We start from the raw sequence: 20,904 nt of genomic DNA on the forward strand, positions 1-20,904 counted from the left end.
ACGAAGCAATAGGAAGTAGTTCTACACTTTGCAGAGGCATCGCTCTATTGACTTTCCACAATGAAGTAAGTAAAGTAACTCAACACACATTAATAACGTCTTCCTATGATTTTAGATCTAATCCTGCATACACTTTTTCGTACATTTGTTCCACAGCCTAGAAGAGCCATTGCTAAAACCTATGTGTGCTGGTTACAGTTTGGTTATAACTGAAGTTATAACAGCCATAGCTGCATTTATAATCCCTTGAAATCTTCTAAATCAATAGCCAAGAATTGCTTTATTTAATTTGATTCATTGATTTGCACAACAGAAATCATATAGTATACTACTACTTATTTCCTAGGAAAGATGACAGAATAATGAAATATAGAATTGCTTATGAGGGGCATTTAGCACAATATTCCCCAATCTCTCAACAATAATAATAATAATAATAACGTATTATTGATAATACTGTGTCTTACTGTACTTATATACTTACTGTATGAACTTCTTATGTAACAGCAAACACACACAAAGAAAGCTGATAGTTTCTCAGATTTTTTATTTCTCCTCACCTTCTGTTCTTAGTCCCTTGACCAAGGTGAAATTGATCAACGAGCTGAATGAGAGAGAGGCAAAACTTGGGATAAAGGAGACGGTGTCCTGGCATTCGGAGTACAAGGACAGCGCCTGGATATTCGTCGGTAACTAAAGTCATAAGAGCGGTTCTAATGGTGATGCTTCAATACCAACTCTAGGCTATCAGAAAATGACCTCAGGGTACACATTGCCAGTTGCCACCCAGGTACTTGCTTGCGGGTACAGCTAACACCTTCAAAGTCACAAGTGCAGTCAACCTTAAAATGTGTAATCCCTAGAACAACATATTTTGAGGCCAAAATTAATACATATCATTTTGGGGGTCCTTGACATGGAAAATTTGGAGCACCACTTATATAACAACATACTGTTTTGGCCGCGGACCCCCATCTCAATGTTTTGTTCCAGGGACCCCCAGATGCAAAGATTTGAGTTACAAATGTTTGCTTTAAAAAATATACTGTATATAGTCAAAGATTTGCACAAATCTTTGATTTGTTTCCCCCAAAAAATAGTGCGCTATGAGCTTGTATATCTGCTATTTTTGAATAGCCAAAGAAATGTAAAATGACACAGATGCGTTCCTGGATTGAATGGGTTAACACCCTTCACACTGTGCTTCCTTGGGACCTCAGCCATACACCCGCAAAGTATGAACTGTGAAGACGATCGGGGGACTGACAGATGTACATACAGAGATTCCCATAATTTATAGATACTGTATATGCTGAGCAATAAAAAAAAACAGTATATACAGAAAAACAGCGGGAGTTAATTTCTTTTGGCAAGCTAGAAGACTTGTCTAGGTCCAGTTGCAAGCCCTCTATGGAGAAAACTAGATGTGTCTGTCATTTGGTTTAGTGGCCCCAAACTACCAGTTTTAATACTCTGTGGTTGTTTTGTAAATAGAATCATTGATATAGTAGTTGCATTGTCATCACTTTGAGTTAGATGATTTCCAGCCACAAGGTGTGGCCCCAGTGTAACGCTGAAATATCCTGGGAAAGTATTGTACGTATGTGCATGCATGCATGATATATGCATGTACTCGCAAACATGTATTATGTATGTATGTGTAAATGCATGTTTTTTGATTGAATACTTCATTTAGATATTTGCAGAAAAAAAACAAGAAAGTACAGTTTAATAAATACAAGGTCAACTAAATAGGATTGAAAAAGCCCATGAAAGCCTAATGGCTTGTTTCAAATGGGGTCCCCATGTACTCAATTCATAGTGACTTTCTTTTTCAGGAGGGTTTCCATATGAGCTGACAGAGGGTGACATCATCTGTGTCTTTTCTCAGTAAGTGTCTCAGAAATGTTCTCCTCATCCACTGTTGATTGTCTGTGTTTTCTTTATGCTTGTCTACCTATTTGTGTGTAGTGCTGTGTATATCCTCCCATATCAGCATTTTCTCACTATCTCTTCAGTGGGCCACATTTAATGAAGTTGGAGTCAGATCACAATATCTCTAATACTGTCATTTGTGTGCTTAAAGATCACATTTTAAAATCACCCCAATTTCTAAGGTGGTATATACGGTATGTATTACTGGAAGAGCTCATTGGTTCAAGACTGGAAAAGAAAGTTATGCGATGCTAGTCCTAGCTAGCATTAATGAATGAGTACTGGGATTGGGTGTTACAAGCCCAGTTCCCCAGCTAGTTGCGCTGTACAGATGTTTGTGTTTGTTCTCACACCAATACCATTCATTACATCTGCTGTTAATCCCAGGTATGGAGAGGTTGTCAACATCAACCTTGTGCGTGACAAGAAGACAGGGAAATCTAAGGGTTTCTGTTTCATCTGCTATGAAGACCAGCGCAGCACCATCCTGGCTGTGGACAACTTCAATGGGATTAAGGTGCATTTCTTTTTGCCTGTGTTTTATGTGGGAACATCACTGTGACTTTTTTGTGGGTTTGAGATTGTTTTACTGTGCTGTGTGCACACATTCGTACAGATACCAGAGGGCCGGGGTGTCCGTGGAACTATTAAATTATTAAATACATGTATGCCGAAATAAGGCTTTAAAATGGACTTAAATACTTTTTAATATGTTTTTGAAGCTTATGCTTATCTTAAAGCATTCATATGGATTTTTTTCCTCCAAAACTAACATTAAGACCGCCCTCTCTGCGGTTGATAAATTGGTCTTAAACATAATTCTGAGTGGTATAACAATCGTTTTAAAAAAGTTTTAAATCGGACTTCGCTAAACCTGGAGATACACAACCTGCAGGCAATGCATAACATTCACATACATACATTATTTGCATTGATTATAATGACTACAAAATACAAATACATTACCTGTTGAAAAGTGATGATAACCTGCTAAATATTTTCAAATCTTTACAAATTTGAATCATGAGGATCTCAGAATGTGTGAAAAAATATGTACTTCTGTGGCCTACTGGCAGTGTGCACAAGACATTTGGTCTCTCCCTCTCTCTCTCACACACACACACACACACACACACACACACACACACTCTAGCCTCCTGCAGTGCCACCCCGTAAAAATTGTGCAATCCTTTTGTGCTCATAGGCCTTGGTATGGTACCCTGTTTGTAGATGTTGTGATTTGTAATGTTTTACGGTTACATTCTCAGGGTTAAATGAACACTCAGGATGTTACAGCGTATCCTGTGTCATCCAATCATTCATACACTTACCTATTCATTCGTTGTGTTGTGTGACTGTCCTATATGATGTCAAAGATAAAAGGGCGGACCATTCGAGTGGACCATGTGAAGGACTACAAGCCACCGAAAGACTCAGACGACATCGATGACATCACCAAACAGCTGAGGGAGCAGGGCTGCGCCCCCAAAGTGGCCGAGCCCGCCTCCTCTGAATCAGAGGACGATCAGTATGTCATCCCCGTGAAGAAGACAAAAAAAGGTGACATGAACTTGAGTGTATTATTAGTTTACACTACACAGTGATTTACACTCAATTATTGCAGTAATCAGATTAAGCTGGTGGATCCAGTGTGGCCTTTGGCGTGTTATTGTAACATTGCTAAATATGATGGTTTCTTGGTTCTCTGCCCCAGACAAAAAAGAGAAGAAGAAAAAGAAGAAAGAGAAGAAGGAGAAGAAAAAAGCAGAGGAGAGGGAGCAGGCGAGTAGGTCACAGCATTCCTCCTCCTCCTCCTCTACTCCGTCCCCTGCTGTGAAAGTAAAGCAAGAAAAGGAGGACCTTGCCTATGACAAGTACAACCAGAGGGGGGCGCCAGAGGACAGGCGAACAGGCCGGGGGGAAATGGACAGAAAGGAGGATGACAGAGGGCAACACGCTCGCCGTGGAGACCAAGGAAATGGTGAACGATGGAGAGAGGGAGAAAAGGCCCGGGAGGATGAGAGGAGGAGAGACAGAGTGGGGGAGAGGAGAGAGGGAGGCAACGGGCAACAACGAGAAGGCAAAAGAGCTGGCAGGGAGGAGGGAGAGAGCCTAGAGCCCAGGGATAGAACGAGAGAAAGTGATCAAATAAGGGAGAGAGATAGGGATGGTGATGGGGGAAAGGAGAGAGAGAGGGACAAACCGAGGGAAAAAGACAGAGAGCCAGCATATGATAGACACTGGGAAAGAGAGACGTACAGTGAGGACATCAGAGAGCGAGACGGAGAAAGGAGCAGAGATCGAGAGTGGGAGAGAAGTCGAGAGAGGGAGCGAGGGAGAGACAGAAGTAGAGAGAGAGACGGGGAAAGGAGCAAAGATTGGGAAAGGGAAAGCAATAGAAACAGAGAGCGGGAGAGAGACAGAGAGAGGGAACGTCCCGGTAAACACGGAGAACACAGCCGAGAGCGAGAGTACAGGCGAACCTGAAGACGAGAGTACATGCAAGACTTAACCCATTGAGACCTAGGTTTGAGCTAAAAAGCATTATTTTACATTTTGGGCTATTCAAAAATAGCAGATATACAAGCTCATTGCGCGGCAATTTTTGAAAAATCGCGAAAATGTCTGCAAATCTTTGAATATACATATTTTTAAAGCGAACATTTTTAACTCAAATCTTTGCTTCTGGGGGGTCTCTGGAACAAAATATTTTGATGGGGGTCTGCGGCCAAATACATATAATTTTGGGGGTCCTTGACATGAAAAAGATTGAGCACCACTGATATAGAAACAAACGTTTTTCAGAAAACTGTTGAGATTTAGGAGACATGTAGAATCGGCTTCAGGTCTGAATTTAAGATGGTACCACAATGGTCGTCAACAACTCATTGGTTCACTCGTCTAAAACATTGTAAATCTGACTCCACCTCACTGAGATCTTATGCTTAAATTACAAACCTCAATGTCTCCTCAGGGATTAACTAAATCTTGTTGTCAATTGTTTTAAGACATACTGTATGACCTAGAATATAATTTCTGACTCTTATATTTCCAACACCTGAATAATGCCTCTTGTACGGGGATTCTTGTGGTTGTTTTGAAGTATGTCTCTCCCATTGCATTGCAATATCCTATCAATCCCTTCAGAATGCAGGATCATCTACAGAGCAGCTTCCCTGCAGCTGGCTGGGGATTCATACTGTGTTCTCACAGCAGAGGGCATGACTGTACCTTTTGGCTGTGTGGTCTGGTTCATGCAAGTTATGGACTGATGTGAATGGACTATTTTCGATTAGTTAGCAGTTGCAACAACACCAAGCCCTAAAATGAACAAAATGATGACAGTTGGTTGTGTACTCAAATGATGTTTTCTCCGTCTTTTAGAGATGGATATCAAGGCAGCGTGGTGATCCTTGTGACATTGTACATACATGTTTGTAAGATAATAAAAAAAAGAAAAGTCCATTTGGCATATAAATATTTTATTTAAATTGAGTTTCAAGTGATACAGAGACCAAAGTAGTAATATACTTATTTAACACAAGGAGCTAGCTCTGCACTCCAAAATTAAAGAGGTCATTTTGGAAGAAAACATTTGGGAGAGAAGGAATCTGTCCCAAATAAACATTAGTTGTACTAAACAATAGCATTTTGAATTAACTGAAGAGCCAACAGATGGAAACAAAAAGACCAAATATATTTACATCACCATGACTAGTTTGTGGACCCAGACAGGTTGTCAACCTCAATGTAAAACCTACATTAACAGTCAATCACGTAGCAAAGAGAGAGAGAAAAACATTCCTTGTCATAACATAACCTTGCAACTCCAATTTTAGGGGATTTTTTCTAGCATTGCCACTGAAACTGTAGTACATGTCGCCAGTGAGACTGTTACCCAACATCATGTCCACTGTTGGTGATCATTAGCTCATTTCCAACTCATGACTCAAAATCCCATTAGGGTCAAAGCATGAAGGAGCACGTCAATCTCTTGCCATTTAAAACAATTAAATGTCCTTCCCCATCAGCGGATGCTAATGTGTGTTAATGTCATGGATAACTGAGGCATGAAGGGTCTGATAAATTACTCCAGAGAGCTGGCGCTGAGGCAAGGAGGAAGAAGGACGGAAGGAAAACAAAGCCGTGAATGAGATGAGAAGACAGGCAGGGAGCGCACACAGAGAAAGGGATATGATAAGGTTATGACGGGGAGAGTGAGCGAGTATAGCAGTGATTTTCAGCAGATGCCAATGGTGACAGTGTGACAGTGTGCTGATGTTTGGCATTTAAACACTAAATGTCACCAGCTTTGTTCATCTCCATCACGGTGAGAAACGCTGACAGTGTCGTCCTCTGTTCTAACACTACAGGCACCGTTTTGTCTTCAGCAGCTGATATGAACTAATCTCTCTCTTGGGGGGGATAGAGGGTATTGGGGTAATCCATATAAAACCAGAATTTGTGTAATGCATTTTGCCTTCATCTCAGGGCACATGAGCACTTCGCAGTTTTCCAAGGCTGGCATGATCACCCAGTGCCAGACAGTGAAAAACACCTTTTACTATAGGTTGGTAATTAGAATAAAGCATAGAATAAGTCAATTTAATAATACAACCTAACAGATTGAGTATGTTTTATGCACAATCTTAATGGTTATTTTTGATCATCTCAATAGATCACATCAATCTGATCACCTGGTACTTCCACTAAATGCATGCGGTACGTGAACAGCACCTCATACTGTAGTGTCACCCACTCTGTTGAAATTAGATGTGATTTGTTTAGTGACATTTGTTTTGAATATAAAGTTTTTAATGTCAAATTTTGCTTTACCTTTTGTTACAATTGTTTGATGTGGCTTAAACTGGCAGTTTAAGGGTAGGTTTAAGCCTTTAAAGTGAGCAGGTGTCTAGTACAAGAACATGAGGACAATGCTGTGGGTGGAAAAATTGTCTTGTTGTAGGAATTATTCCAAAAGAAACCTTTTTTAAATGACAAAATGTCCCACACCGTATACATAATTAGGGATGACTTTTGTTTTATGCACTGCAGTTTTCATTTACATGCTCCTCCACACTTTCAATACAAACATGTCAAGAAAAATTCAATACTACACCAAACAAGATCAAACTAAAATCTTTAAGTCAAGACATTGATAAAAAAAGAGACATTCCTATGGTTCTGCCCAGGCCAATACCATTATCAACACTGATAATATCGATCACAATCATCTGCTCTTTACAGAAAATGTAAAACATCAGCTCATATGGACCAAAAAAATCCTGTATTGTCACATCTGGCTCCATAATCTGACTTAAGAAAAAGCCATGTTTTGGCATTATGGCTTACTGCAGTTGAAGAAAAGTTAGATTTCTATATGACAAAGAAGTCCGTTACAGAAACATCACAGGATTCAGTTACAAGTTGACCGGATAAAATTGTATTTCTGGTATGTATAAAAACAATGATATTTAAATGATGAATATGGTGTGTGTATATATATATATAGCTTAATGGTTTGCAACTCAAGGATCCCAGTGGTTTCAATGAGCAATGCATACAATTTTGACAAACCAAATGGATATTAGACAAATCGATTTCCTACATACCGTATTGTGTCGAGAACATAAAATAAAGCTACAAAATAAATACAAGGGATGGGGAAAATATGGTTATTGTGCAACTGACTAATGGAGCCTTGAGTGCTTATGATACACTGTAAAAAGTTATTTATCCTATATTGTTTTACTTTTTGACAAAGCAGGTTTTTTTTGTTGTGTGTGTTGGGGGGGGGGGGGGGGGGGTGTCAGATTATGGTTATGTGAAACAGATAAAAACAGTGAAAGCCATTTCATGTATTGATATCAGTGTTTCTGACTGAAAAGACACTCTGGCCTCAGCAGGTCTGCCAAAAATAAATATTTGACTGCTAATTATTTAAGACAACTTGGGGCAAGAGCTGGCAAAACCACCACACTGTTAATATAATCAGTAACCATCTTTCGACTTTAGCTTGTTGAAAAGTGGCATTTGGATGGACATAATTGCTTGAGATTTTAAAATGGGAATTTGAAATTGCATATCTCCATTAACAAAGATCCACGGAATGCCTTCATCCCAAATCATCATCTTCTGCCTTGCGTCTCAATTACTACCTGAATAGGTGTTGTCTCCTTGAGACAGTTTACATAACAGAGCAGAGCTTGCAGAGGCCAAACTGACTGTTCAGTCACCGTTTCTAGGCTGAGACACAAACTGGAATAGAGTAACAATATCAACAGATAAGCAATTTACAAAATTACCTACAAATCTCTGTACAACTGAGTAACTATGAACATTAATACATTTCAAATGATCACAACAGAATAAATCTCCAATGAGGTTTTCTTTTCTTTTTTCCTTTTAGAAAATATATCATTACATTATCATTTGCAATATTTCAACATTTCTTAGAAAGTCAGAGAGCAGTATAGTAGAGGTGATTAGTAGAACGCAATGTTTCCTCCAATTATTTGCAGCAGTAGTGCTTAAGGTGGGATATTTATCAGTTTTAGCTCCGCATTTGTTCCATTTTGGTCCCCATTACAGTGCTAGTGCAAGCTGCGCACTACAAGGCTTTTCTTTGAACCTTCATATAATTCAATTTAAATATAACGTTTACACTTCTTTGTATTCGTGATGAAAATTAGGCTACAATTATACTCGTTTTATCCATAATTTTCTCAGAGATGGCGTTAACTTCTTGCTCTTGCAGCACACCACTGCTGAATGAACATAGAGGGAACACTGGAGGTTTGTGAGCGAGGCCTAGTTCAGGCCAAAGATGCAATGTGACGACATTCTTTTAAGCTCAAATTATACTTTGTTGTAGGACAGTGTCGCGTGCAGAAAATAGCAGATCTACAAGCTCACAATAAGTCGCAGATGAAGATCAGCTATTTTAGGGGTGCGACACACCGTCATGTGACGGAGCATAAATTAAGTAGAATGTTGTGGGAAGAAATTGCAGCGGTCTGAATTACCCCTGAGGGTAGTTGTCCCGTGGTACACCGGCATCCATACAGGGAGTGGTGAGGTTACAGACATGTCCATGGTCACTGTCAGAGGTATCTAGTGCAGAGATGGGTTCCTTCCCGGCCCATGTGGTTGCACTGCTTGCTACGAAAGTTTATAGAGACATACAGTATGGGGATAATAGCAAATCATTCTTATCCCACAGTAGCACATGAGCTTTGATAGTGATGAGGCCTCAAGTGAGCGACTTGTTGTCAGTTCTCAAGAGTTTGGTTTCATTCCAATCCAGTAGGGGCCGTCGTAGAGCACTAACTAGTAAGATGACATATGTCCTCGTCAAGCCATTATGATTTTTTAAATGGCATAGAACAGTATTTTATTTTCATATAAAGTTCTTTAAAAAGAATAACGAAGTTCTTAGTTCCACTTCCCCGTGTAGGGTTTCCATTAAAAACTTAAAAAAGAAATCCTTGCACTGTAGGGTATAGGAACCCATCAGACATGCAAGGAGGGGGTCATCAGTAGAAAAGTAAGGCCTTGGTGGGTAAACAAACCACAAGAGGGAATCTGAGTATAGCTTTTAACTGAGATTAAAAAGGCTGAGGATTAACAGGGTTCCGCAGCACAGTCTATATCAACAGAGGTGTTACAGAGTGAAACAAATAATCTCCTAAAAATATTTCATTTGCAATCCAAAGGATGTTTTATACCACCCGAGCCAACACTGCTTAGTTGGCAGTTTCTAGGTGAGACAGTTTCCAGACCAATGCTTCATGTCGTGTTGACACTGGGAAGCTTGTAGGAAAGAAGACACCATTGTATTGCTGCTGTCACAGGTAGGCCTATTAAGTGTTGTAGCCTACACAGTACACATTAAAAATGTATTCATATAAGGGAGCAGAGCAGGTCTGTTGAATCAGTTACACTGAACGCCTTGCTGAAGAGCACCCCGACAGTAGCCGTTAATGGATGGAAGTTTGTTCCCTCATCATAACTTTCCTTGTCTGGGCTTTCTGGTCTGGGCCAGAGATTCAAAGAAGAAACCTTTAGGTCCCGAGCATGCTTGCTTGACTTTCGTTGCAGCCTTTTACAGCACAACAATGTGTCTATAATGCGAACAAAAGCATGACATGACATCTGCCTTGCATTTTGTGACATTTATTCAAGCATCCAACCACAAAACTTGCAATGTCTGATTTCCGAAGCAGTGCAGAACTGACAAACAGAAATAAACACAGAATCATTGTTTTAACCAGGGTCCCTACACATTTTCTTTTTCATTATTCTGCTTCCCCCTCCACTCTGGATTTGATTAATTTGCACATTTGTGTAAGAGAAATTATGCTGATAGTGGCTGGGTCATAATTTAATAATCTATTAGTTATTATACAATTATTATATAATAATATAATTCTTAACCATAACAAATATCACAATATGTGACAAGACAGTGGGTCTACAATTACATCAAACTCATTTTCTAAATGTTGGAACCCTGTAAATGATAGTTTGGTCCAGACAGTGATTGTTAAACATTACTTGATGAAGACGAGCATTTTTCTGCTGTCACGGGTACTTTTAAACCCTTTAATTATAGTCTCTTAATTTTTTACGGAAAGTCTGCATGGTCATAAACCTACTGAACACATCATGACACAACCAATTCTTCCTTATTATGGTTATTAATAATACATCTGGTCGTGTACCTTTGCACTAGTGTTTTCTTTGTTAGTTTGCTTGTTAGGTTTTTGCTGTGGCATGACACCTGCATTTCTCTCTGGGGTTAATTTGAAATATAAAGCCGTTAGTTGGCAAATATGAATTTATAACCACCAACTTGTGGAATCACTACATACTGTAGTACACCATCATCCCGACAGATGCTTTTTTCTTTTCCTCTGGTAGCTACTGCCATTTAGATAACTGCTGCAGACCTGCAGGTAGCAGGGCACTCTTCTGGTAAGTACGTTTAAACCACATTCGACCTGGAGTCCCTATTTTGGGAATAGATAGAATAAATAGGAAGAAAAAATAAAGCAGATCTGCAAGCTCACAATGTGTCGCACCGCAAGCTTGTAGATGAGCTATTCCTTTTATTTCTGAATAGGGTTTAAGTGGTTAACTCGTAACACTTGTTGCTTTGAGTGACATACACACGATGGGGCTCTCAGGACTGTCAGGAATGACCAAGAACCATTGAAAATATTGGGGTAAACAGGAGGTAGTAATCCAGCATTGTACAGGGTGGTTTCTGGTGCTCTCATGGACACACTTGAGTATTTTACCACCAATGTCTGGGACTGCAACTCATGCATTTCAGTGGTTGAATGGATGACATGGTATAGCTTAGGAGTCAGTTGATTGTTCTTTCCTCTAAATGTGAGCAGAATGGTTTCTGCATGGAAATACAAAACAAATTCAAAAGAAGCTGCTAGGGGGGCTTCAAGTGGCCCGTCCCAGTCAGCTGTGAAACTGGTAAGCAGCAGAGCCCCAGTGAATCAGGACTCGATGGCTGGGTGGAAGAGTGGGGGACATGAGAAAGTATTTGAGTTTATGTCTAGTTTGAGATTCCCAGGGCTGTAGGGCGTGGATGGAGGGAGAGGGGGAGTGATCGCGCCTGGGGTACAGACAGAGGGCCGGAGTGGGTTCCTGGCCAAGCCCACCATATGAAGCAGCAGACAAAGGCATCACTCTTTCTCTGCATCGGTCCTGGACAAAGCAGTAAGAAGACAACAGTCCCCTATTTTCCTATGATCTCTGTCAGCAAGGCGAGGACGTCGACTGAAAAAGACTGATTCTTACCATCCTATCATTCAAGGAAACGAACAGGCCTCAGGTAGCAAATATGGAACACACACAAATAAAAGGGAGCAAATAGTACAGTATCGCTTTGTGGTATGTGGTAACACTCCACACTGCACCGTTGCGACAGCTGTAGTGGTGACTGGAGTTTGGTAAATTCACTTGAGTCTTGTTGTAAATGACACGGCACTCAACATTATGCACGCGACCGAAGTGGCAATCGTCCGCTAAAAAGGGAAAACATTTTCTTTCAAATCAGTCATGTTATGTTCCACATGCTTTCCACTCAAATGACTCGTGGCATTTTCACGGTTCGTTGTACGGGAAATGGCTGCCAACATAATGAGCCAGTCATAGAACAGCACAGCACAGCACCGCACAGGAATGTCTATTCCCTCATGTCTCTGTGGCCTGCTCAGGGAAACGCAACGAGCCCCTCTGCATGTACAACAACTCCTTTGTCCCTTACCAGCGTGTATCAATACTACAGCTGTGTGTGTGTGTGTGTATAGTCTCCCTCCCTGCACACCCCCTCAGCACATGGAGATGGTGACGTTGATCCCCAGGTTGCCGTTGTCAGCGAAAAGGTGGGCGATAGACGTGTCGAACACCAGGCAGTCACTGTTCATGATGGCCGCCGCCACGCCGTCGTGGATGGAGCGCGGCGTAGCCTCCCACGTCAGCCGCCGCCGGTTGCCGTTCAGTTCCAGGCGGTAGGCGAAGTTCTCGGCCTGCTTGCGTGTGCCGATGAGTAGAACCACAGCAAAGAACTGCTGGTGGCCCTCGTACTTCTCCTGCTTCTCCAGGACCAGCATGAAGTGGTGGTTGAAGCACGACTGCATCATCACCCAGTCCACAGCGCCTGGCAGGTTGATGTCTGTGGCCAGGAAGACAATGTCCTCCCCCTGGTGTGATAGAAAGAGAAAATAAGAGACAGAACAAAAAAAGGAGGGAAACAGACCAATACAGATACCAAGAGTTATAGGTACAAAGAGTAAAGAATGACGTCATTTATAAGTCATGGATTAAAGCTGCAATCCAGAACTTATTTTAATACAATATAGTAGTACATCAGTACATGTGGTTTGAATTCCGGGCAGGACATACAAGTAATGCATTGCAGCTTTAAAGTGCCAATTTTCACTTTTTAAAATGTCAATGTCTGGTTCCCGATGTGCTCACCACCGTCTGAATGCTGTTCCTATTGTATATTCTACTTTATAGTGAGCTGTATTTTTTACTCTCTTTTTACTTCTTTTCTGGCATTGGACTCAGCCGTGATTGTTTGTCGACAGATTTGTGAAAGACTTTAAGTTCAGCATTTAAGTTCAGAATGCCAAAATGAATGTGATTGTTTTAACTGCTTCACAAAGTGAACTGGCTGATTGACCAATCCAATCTTGGATCGTTTCACTGACTACTTTGTTTTGAAAACGCGGGTTGAAAATAAACAGGGCCGAGTCCCTGGTTTTAGAATGTAAGAATTTGATTGTATAAACATCATAAGTGCCCACTGCTGGATTTCTCTCACAAAGCTCTTTCTATGGTTCCCTAACATCTTCCCAAAGAATGGTCCATTTGATTTTTTTTGACCACTGTCAGAGTTAAATACACTCAGGATTTTCCAGTGTACTGACCCTGTTGGGGAGGCAGAACATTTTCCCTCTCATGGAGCAGTGGAATATCTCACACACACTGAAATGTGATACTGCAGAGCACAGTATACTCTACCTGTAGCGTGGTAATGGACTTGTGTGCGTGCATGAGGTGAGGCATAACAGCCTCCAGGGAGCCATGCCACTTGCAGGTGGCCCCGGGACAGGGACAGGTGTAGGGTCGGTACTCGCACACCTCCTCGTGCTCTGGTTTCTCACTGTGGTGGAGGGACAGTCCGCAGCCCGCCGACGAGTACTGGAGAGGGAAGAGGGGAAGAGAGAGAGAGAGAGACATTTGAATTGGCTTACACAGTAAATTATTTGGGTTACTAACGTAACCATGGGTGCTCTGAGTAACATGAGTTAGTGTCTCACCTAGGGAAAGCATAGTGAGACACGAAACAAATGCCAAGACAGAGAACTTTGGGTTACGAACGTAACCTTGGTTATCTGAGTAGCATGACTGAGTGTCTCACTATGAATTATAGTGAGACACATAACGATTGCCAAGAAAGAGAACCTCAATGTCTGAGAGTTTAGAAATGTAACCAAATGTACCCATATTAAGAGCCCATTTGGTTGTTACATTTGTACACTGTCTGAGTTACAAATGAATAAATTAACACTAAGGATTGTACTGTGTAGAAAATCTTTCCAACAAAACTGTGCCATCTCAAACTGAAGGCAACAAGAGACAGAGAAGGTTTGTGGGGATTATTTGGGGGGAAAGACAGCTGAGGAAATGAGACAGCTGAGGAAGACTGAATCTAACGGAAGTCACAGTAAAATCCTGAATGTAAAGAAAAGAGAAGAAAAGAGGAAAAAGAGAACCCATAAGGGTTGATTTTTACACTTTTAGACAGGCACACTCAGGATTTTATGGTGCAGAAAATACATTTCCAAATGTATGATGCTTTTGGGTTTTGACCACAGAAAAATCACAGCAGGTATAAATGCAACACGTGTGGTTTCTAAAAGGCTGAAAAGCAACATTGAAAAAAACAGAAGAATTGCACAGCGTTGCTACCACTCATTACCCACTGGGTTAGAAGAGAACATGAAGTGAAAGAGACTGAGCAAAATACATACAGTATAAAAAAGTGGGAAATAAAGCCACGGTTAAAGGGAGAGAGGGAACTGAGACCAGAGATAGGGGGTGGGGGGGGGGGCAGATAGAGGCTTCAAATGAGTGCAAAATAGAGAGAACAAAGACATGGAGGGAGAGAGAGAGGGTGGAGTGGGAGGACATGTGAAGGGTAGGGAAAAGAGCAGAAAATAGAACGAGAGAGGAGGAGGAGCAGAGGAGAGGAACTGAGGAAAGATGATAAAAAGCGAATACTAATCATAAAACCCCGTGAGGTTTGTAATATCAGCAGTTAAACCAGGCGGCAGATTGATGCCCTCTAACCAATGTCAGGAGTCACAACTCTAGGCTGATGTGATGCACTGTAATCTCACCATGTAAAACATTGTTATACCCATTACAAAAAAAAAACTTAAATATTTGTTCTTATGATTATTACGATATAACGTACTGTTAGTCTGTTAGGAAAAAGGGGAGCAACCGGGTAAACTTTTGTCTTTGCTAGTTTTTAAGATGTATGAAAATCATAATGTTAAAAGGGGTGGACATGATATTACACATGAAAAAGGTTCCGGTTAAATGTCTAAAATAGAAAGGAGAAAAGCAATTCTCTGAAAAGTATTCATTTTAAATGTGTCTGAGCAATTGTTTTCTCAGAGTAGGTGTCAGTTTTTTCCAGAGGGTGAAGCTCTCATTTATTTTGTTATGACACTTTCATAATGCTCGTGGGAGGAGGCACGAAAAACAGAGTTTATTTGTCACTCATACAGCTACAAAAAAAGCGGAATGCAATTTTGTGAGGTTGTCAAAGTACTGCGCTACAACAACATACAATAATAATAAAGAAACTAAGATGATAAAAATAAGTCATCAGCAGTATCCACATCAGCATAACATAACATGGGCATGCTGCCTTAAGAATACAGTATAAATGTATATGTTGTGGTATAATCTATTTTATATATTGTACTGTAAGGAACTGTTCTCCTTGTGTCAGTCAGTATGTGCTGTGTTGCCAAGCATGTTATCACTGAAACAAATTGCAGCGTTTTTTATTGGACATGGATTTTAATTATGGCATGGAATTTCAATGTATCATGTGTGTGTGTGTGTGTGTGTGTGTGTGTGTGTGTGTGTGTGTGTGTGTGTGTGTGTGTGTGTGTGTGTGTGTGTGTGTGTGTGTGTGTGTGTGTGTGTGTGTGTGTGTGTGTGTGTACGCACGCGTGCCTTCATGCGCCTGTAGAGGAGGAGCCACTATACAAGCTTCTAAGGTCAATCAGGAGCTGATAAATTGCATGGCTCTTGCCTGTCCAAGCACAAGCTTTCTCCTTGATTATCCTAGACAGGGAATAGCAACAAAGGTCACAGTGGAATTCCCTCTCTCCATTTTTACTCGTCCCCCTCCGTCTCTGTCGCCTTGCCTCTCTTACTTCTCTCTCATCGCTCACCCCCCCCCCCCCTACCTGTTTTTCTCTCCATGCTCAATTGAACAATACAGCACAGTATAGATAGGGACCTTGTGGCAGAACCGCCCCCAGCCCCGCCTCCCCCTCCCTACTACTGCTAATCCCAGTACACACACAGGGAGGAGAAGGGCTGTAGGATGCGAATGGTTAATGAAGTATGAAGACAACGTGAGATGATGCCATTATGCTGTTCAGCAGCAGAGGGACCCAGGGGAGTCACATAGCACAAGGCCCCATTAGCCATGCAGTTTGAACATAGCCATGTGTATGGGGCTCTGTGCCTTCATTCATCTTCGACATCAACCACTCTGATATGTATAGATAGATATGGACACACATAGAAAAGGCGTACAGTAGATATAGCAGCCGGAGAACAATGGTAGAGATGAGAGACTGAACAAGAGGTAAAGACAGATTGAGATATAGAAAAGGGCTTCAATCATATTCACATGCATGCAAGCATGTCTGCGTCAATGCTTTGCTCACTGTGGTACCTGGTCCCATACTTGGATTATGTCCAATAATTCTATATTATGATTTGAAAATGACTCTACGGTATTATAGTATATGGAGAAAATTGTGTTTGGTTGGGTCCCGCTAGGAGTTCCTCCAGCGGTTTGGTATGGTTTAATGTTTTCCCATGCCAACTTGTAACTACGCACGATAGATCATTTATGACAAATAAGTGCATTTTGTCAAATACGAGTCAAATTCCCTATGTGAAAATACCTTACTAAGAGTTTAAGCTCCTCTTGACATGGCATTTAGCTAAAAGCAACACTATACCCGCTAATACCCACTGTGAATCAGCCATGAGAATCGACCTGCAGCCGTTGTGAAGAACGATTTCAAGGACAAGTGAAATAGAAGCAGCTGCACGCTCATAGCTCTGATACACAAAAATAAATCAACAGCCAACAGCATTGGCCTCATCAGGTTTCATGTATAATTTCAAGATTCAAACCGAAAATGTGAGGGGGAAAACGGGAACAGAAATGTGCTGGAGGAATACTCAAAAACGGCAGAAGTTATTTATTTTAATTAACAATTTGTTTATTTTTTCTTTGCGTAAAACATGGCTGGTATCCAATTTGGGATTCATTTTCTATGGAGGTGCTAGGCTGACTGGACAAGCAACTGAATATTATCAATATGCTCTGTGCATACATCTGTGTACAAATGATACCATGTGTATGATTCTCATCATTTTTTATGATATTGGGCTCTTAAGTTTGTGCAAACTGTGGTTTTGTTCCCAACCTCAGCCCACTGCGCAGTATATTTAATGTTTTGCCTTGTGTGTTTTCTTGTTGTGTCTTGTTGGGCAGCTCAAAGGGGGAAAAAAAGAGAAAAAAGCGCACTGGGAAAGTGGGAATTTAATGTTTAACAATTGAGATGTTGGAACAAATACAGAGAAGCTCAGGCAGTAGCCTCACTAGATGGACCTCTCTGTTCCATAGGAGTGTTGGCCGTCATGCCCTGTGCAATATTGAATGATTAGTGCAATAAGTGGATTATGTTCTGAAAGGTGCATTGCGGGGGCGGATTTAGACGTTTGGCCTGGATAAATTGGGGAGGGAGAGATGCAGGACAAAAAATGGATTGAGAGATGAACACAGTAGAAAAAGGATAAGAGCATAGGGGGGAAATGAAGAGAAGGTATGAGGCTACTCTGCTGTCTATTGAGTGGCTTTGACCCAAGATAAAAACAGAGCTTGTCATCAGTCAATGCAGCAGCCAAGCCGGATAACACCTATCTGAGGAAGGAAAGTAGAGGTTGATAGAAAGATGACTGGGTGGATGGGTAAATGGATGAATTGCTAGATGAGTGGATGATGGATGGTGAACACAAACTCACACACACAGTGGATGGATGGATAGGTGGCAGGGGGGATGTATGCATGGGTGGGGTTGCATTTGTTCATTTCTGCATGTGTGATTCTAGCTATTTTTAACCATGCAAATTGACTAGAAATGAATTCTTAATTACAGCAGCAGCCTGGGGGAGGGTTGATTCCACTTGTTCACACCGAGCTGTCTGGTTGTCAACACCACACCAATACAGCCTTCTAACACAATTAACATCTACAGTTACTTTCCAGAACAGTACATTTTCTTCCCGGTTATCTTTTGTAACATAGTGGGCGGGTCAGTCTCATTTTACTTCATGGTAACCGTATGGTATAAAAGAAAACAGTAATTCCCAATTTAGGCTAAATGACTGTAACGTCTCAACTTCATGGAGGTAAAAGAGTGGGGGGGGGCAACAGAAGGGTGTGTGTGTGTGTGTGCGCGCGCGTGCATGGGGAGGGGTATTTTGACATTATGTGAGAGGTGAGCTTTGCTTTGACATTATGTGAGAGGTGAGCTTTGTTTTACTGCCCTGGTCAACTACCCCCCGGATATTTCAATGGGTTTCAATATTTGCCCTATTAAGAATTAATCCATGCTGCAAGTCAGAGGCTTCCCTGGGAAATCGATGTCCCCAGTGGCTCCAGTGGCGCTGCAGGCTGCGTGGCTGAATAGAAACCACGAGCTGCTGAAAATAGCAACACTGTACAAAAAAACAAACAAAAGCTCAGACAACATGAGCTCAGATTTATTGAACTCAAGGTCCTTGAAGGAAAATAATCTTGTCCTTGCCTGCAGCTAATGGACCCTTTTCACAGTAGATATGCTGTCATGGTGGTAAATGTAGCTTAAGGTGGAAACATAAAATATGGTTACGTTTCATTTAGGGGTTACTGTGCATCAGCAAGGACAACTCCTGCACAGTTAACTCCATGCTGGCACACAGTAACATCTAGCAGATCCCTAAATATGTTATTGGCCGTTTATCCATATGGCATGTAAGAATTATGGGTGTGAAAAAAGTGTTACGGTCAAGAGATTCACTTTTTCCCTACATAGATATAATAAATACACTTTTTTTTTAATGAGCCCACATTTCTTTTCCAGGCATATGGCATGCCTCAAAATCAACACAAATAAATGTATTGGTGTCCAAAAATTAAGGTGCTGCTAAGGTTTAGACAGAATACTCAAAAAAATCTGATATCAATCTGTAAGGTCTGAAAAACAGATTAAAAAGGACTTTGCTGGGCTCGCTCATGCTTTCTTGCAGTGCAGAGGTTAGGTTTAAGGTGTCAGGGGAGGTAAATGGCATATTCTCCTCAAACAGGGTTTCAACTGGATTGATCTGTCCATCAAATAGCCCAGCCAAGACAGAAACTAAGCACGTAATCTGTGATAAGCTGCGACCAGCTCTTGCCTTGTGGTTCAACATTTTGGATAGAGACCAACCACTGAGTGGCTTATACTAGATATACTAGCTAAAATACAAATAAAATATGTTATTATTCCATTCAATCTTATTACAGTCACAGTGTTCAACACTGACATTTTTATCAACATACCAAATGGCTTGCTTGTCGAAAATATGGATGGTAAGTCAGAAATGTGTGTCACAGACATCTCCTGTGTCTATGGAACCCTTTCTCTGGCTGTGTTACCGAGAGGCAGTTCTGGGTGCCCGTGAACAAGGTTGTGTGTGTGTGTGTGTGTGTGTGTGTGTGTGTGTGTGTGTGTGTGTGTGTGTGTGTGTGTGTGTGTGTGTGTGTGTGTGTGTGTGTGTGTGTGTGTGTGTGTGTGTGTGTGTGTGTGTGTGTGTGTGTGTGTGTGTGTGTGTGTGTGTGTGTGTGTGTGTGTGTGTGTGTGTGGTCTCAGCTCCTTGAAGTTAAACCACGGTAAGAGGGGGGCTGATAAGACAGACACAAGATGATTAGCATGGCTAATTAAATGGGATTTAACCCAAAATGTGTCAGAGGTGGCTGGAAGATTATGTAGTATTGCACCGTCTTTCTAAAACATTCTTCCCTACTAGTCCCCACTGAATAACATTATTGCATCAGAAATGCAAAATAATGTATAATAATCCATTTAGACCTGGAACCCCTTTTCGTTGTTATACCTTTCAATCCGAGAAGCCCTTTTTGTAACTATACCTAGATCTATATATATCTTAAATCTATACATCTCTATATATCTCTATAGCTATATCGATATGATTTAGAGGGCGTTTCTAGAATCTGCCTCAGGTCTAAATGGGCTAATGCAAAACAACAAGACAATCCATGTTCCTTTTGTAATTAAGATTTGAATCAAATCTGATGACTCTTGAAATGCATTCAACTCAACGAAAGTCACTTTTGTTTATTTTCATAATTTTCACGACATGAAACCAATTACAAGTGTGGGTTCAAAGGGATCAACCTTGAGCCCTGTTCACCCCCATTTAAAAAAAGGACCTTGTTAGTGACCAATTGAAGACAGTTTTATCTGTCAAAAACATTCCTAATCACATCCCACTATACTCCCTCTTCCCCTCCACCTCTTCTCCCAGCATCCCCTAGCCCGTCTTCCACAGCGTATAGCCTCAGGGGCTGTATCCACAGCTGGGAGTCCCAGAGGAACAATATGGACAACAGCATCACACATGTCAGCCACACTTCTCTGCACTGGGCTGCAGAATCAAACAGGCCCTCAGGGCAAAATGTGCACAAATGGTGCATGACAATGCCGCTGAATATGGGCTTGAGCATGCAAATAAATAACCCTGGAATCAAAGCTGACAAATGGAACATATTAGTACGGCCCACGTTTCCTCTTGCTACATGTAATACAGTGGGGGGGGTCGTAGTTCTCACATTAATGTGAGAGACTACCACCGTGTACTCAGAAAAAACAATGACTCCAGTTTAATGACTCAATAAACACTCAAAATTCCAACGTAGTCTAGTATGCACCCCTACGGGTGGGGTAACACATAATGAACACACTGTTCATGCATAAGTCATGAACATACAAATGCACACAGACACGGGCAAACATTCCCACCCCTCACAATTTAAACCAAAAATCAATTTAGCTCTCTGAGCACCAAGCA

At 41.3% G+C, this 20,904-nt stretch overlaps 2 protein-coding genes across 2 annotated transcripts in view; one reads left to right on the forward strand and one right to left on the reverse strand.

The window, feature by feature from the left end:
• Positions 1-7,573, forward strand: LOC311056613 (uncharacterized protein). Its single transcript, XM_084073364.1, has 6 exons — positions 1-65; positions 574-689; positions 1,839-1,890; positions 2,323-2,452; positions 3,312-3,495; positions 3,650-7,573. Exons 1-6 carry the CDS (start codon positions 61-63, stop codon positions 4,420-4,422), a joined length of 1,260 nt encoding a protein of 419 aa, XP_083929490.1. The 5' UTR covers positions 1-60; the 3' UTR covers positions 4,423-7,573.
• A 146-nt stretch (positions 7,574-7,719) lies between these two features.
• Positions 7,720-20,904, reverse strand: part of siah2l (seven in absentia homolog 2-like) — a 35,738-nt gene continuing 22,553 nt past the window's right edge. The window contains exons 2-3 of the mRNA XM_084073366.1: positions 13,486-13,665; positions 7,720-12,659 (exon numbers count right to left, since the gene is read on the reverse strand). Of these exons, the coding sequence (XP_083929492.1) occupies positions 12,288-12,659; positions 13,486-13,665 (552 nt within the window). The 3' untranslated portion in view covers positions 7,720-12,287. The remainder of the gene's footprint in view (positions 12,660-13,485; positions 13,666-20,904) is intronic.

Source organism: Gymnoscopelus microlampas, assembly GCF_963454915.1.
Source record: "Gymnoscopelus microlampas genome assembly, chromosome: 12".
NCBI classification, from domain to species: Eukaryota; Metazoa; Chordata; class Actinopteri; order Myctophiformes; family Myctophidae; genus Gymnoscopelus; species Gymnoscopelus microlampas.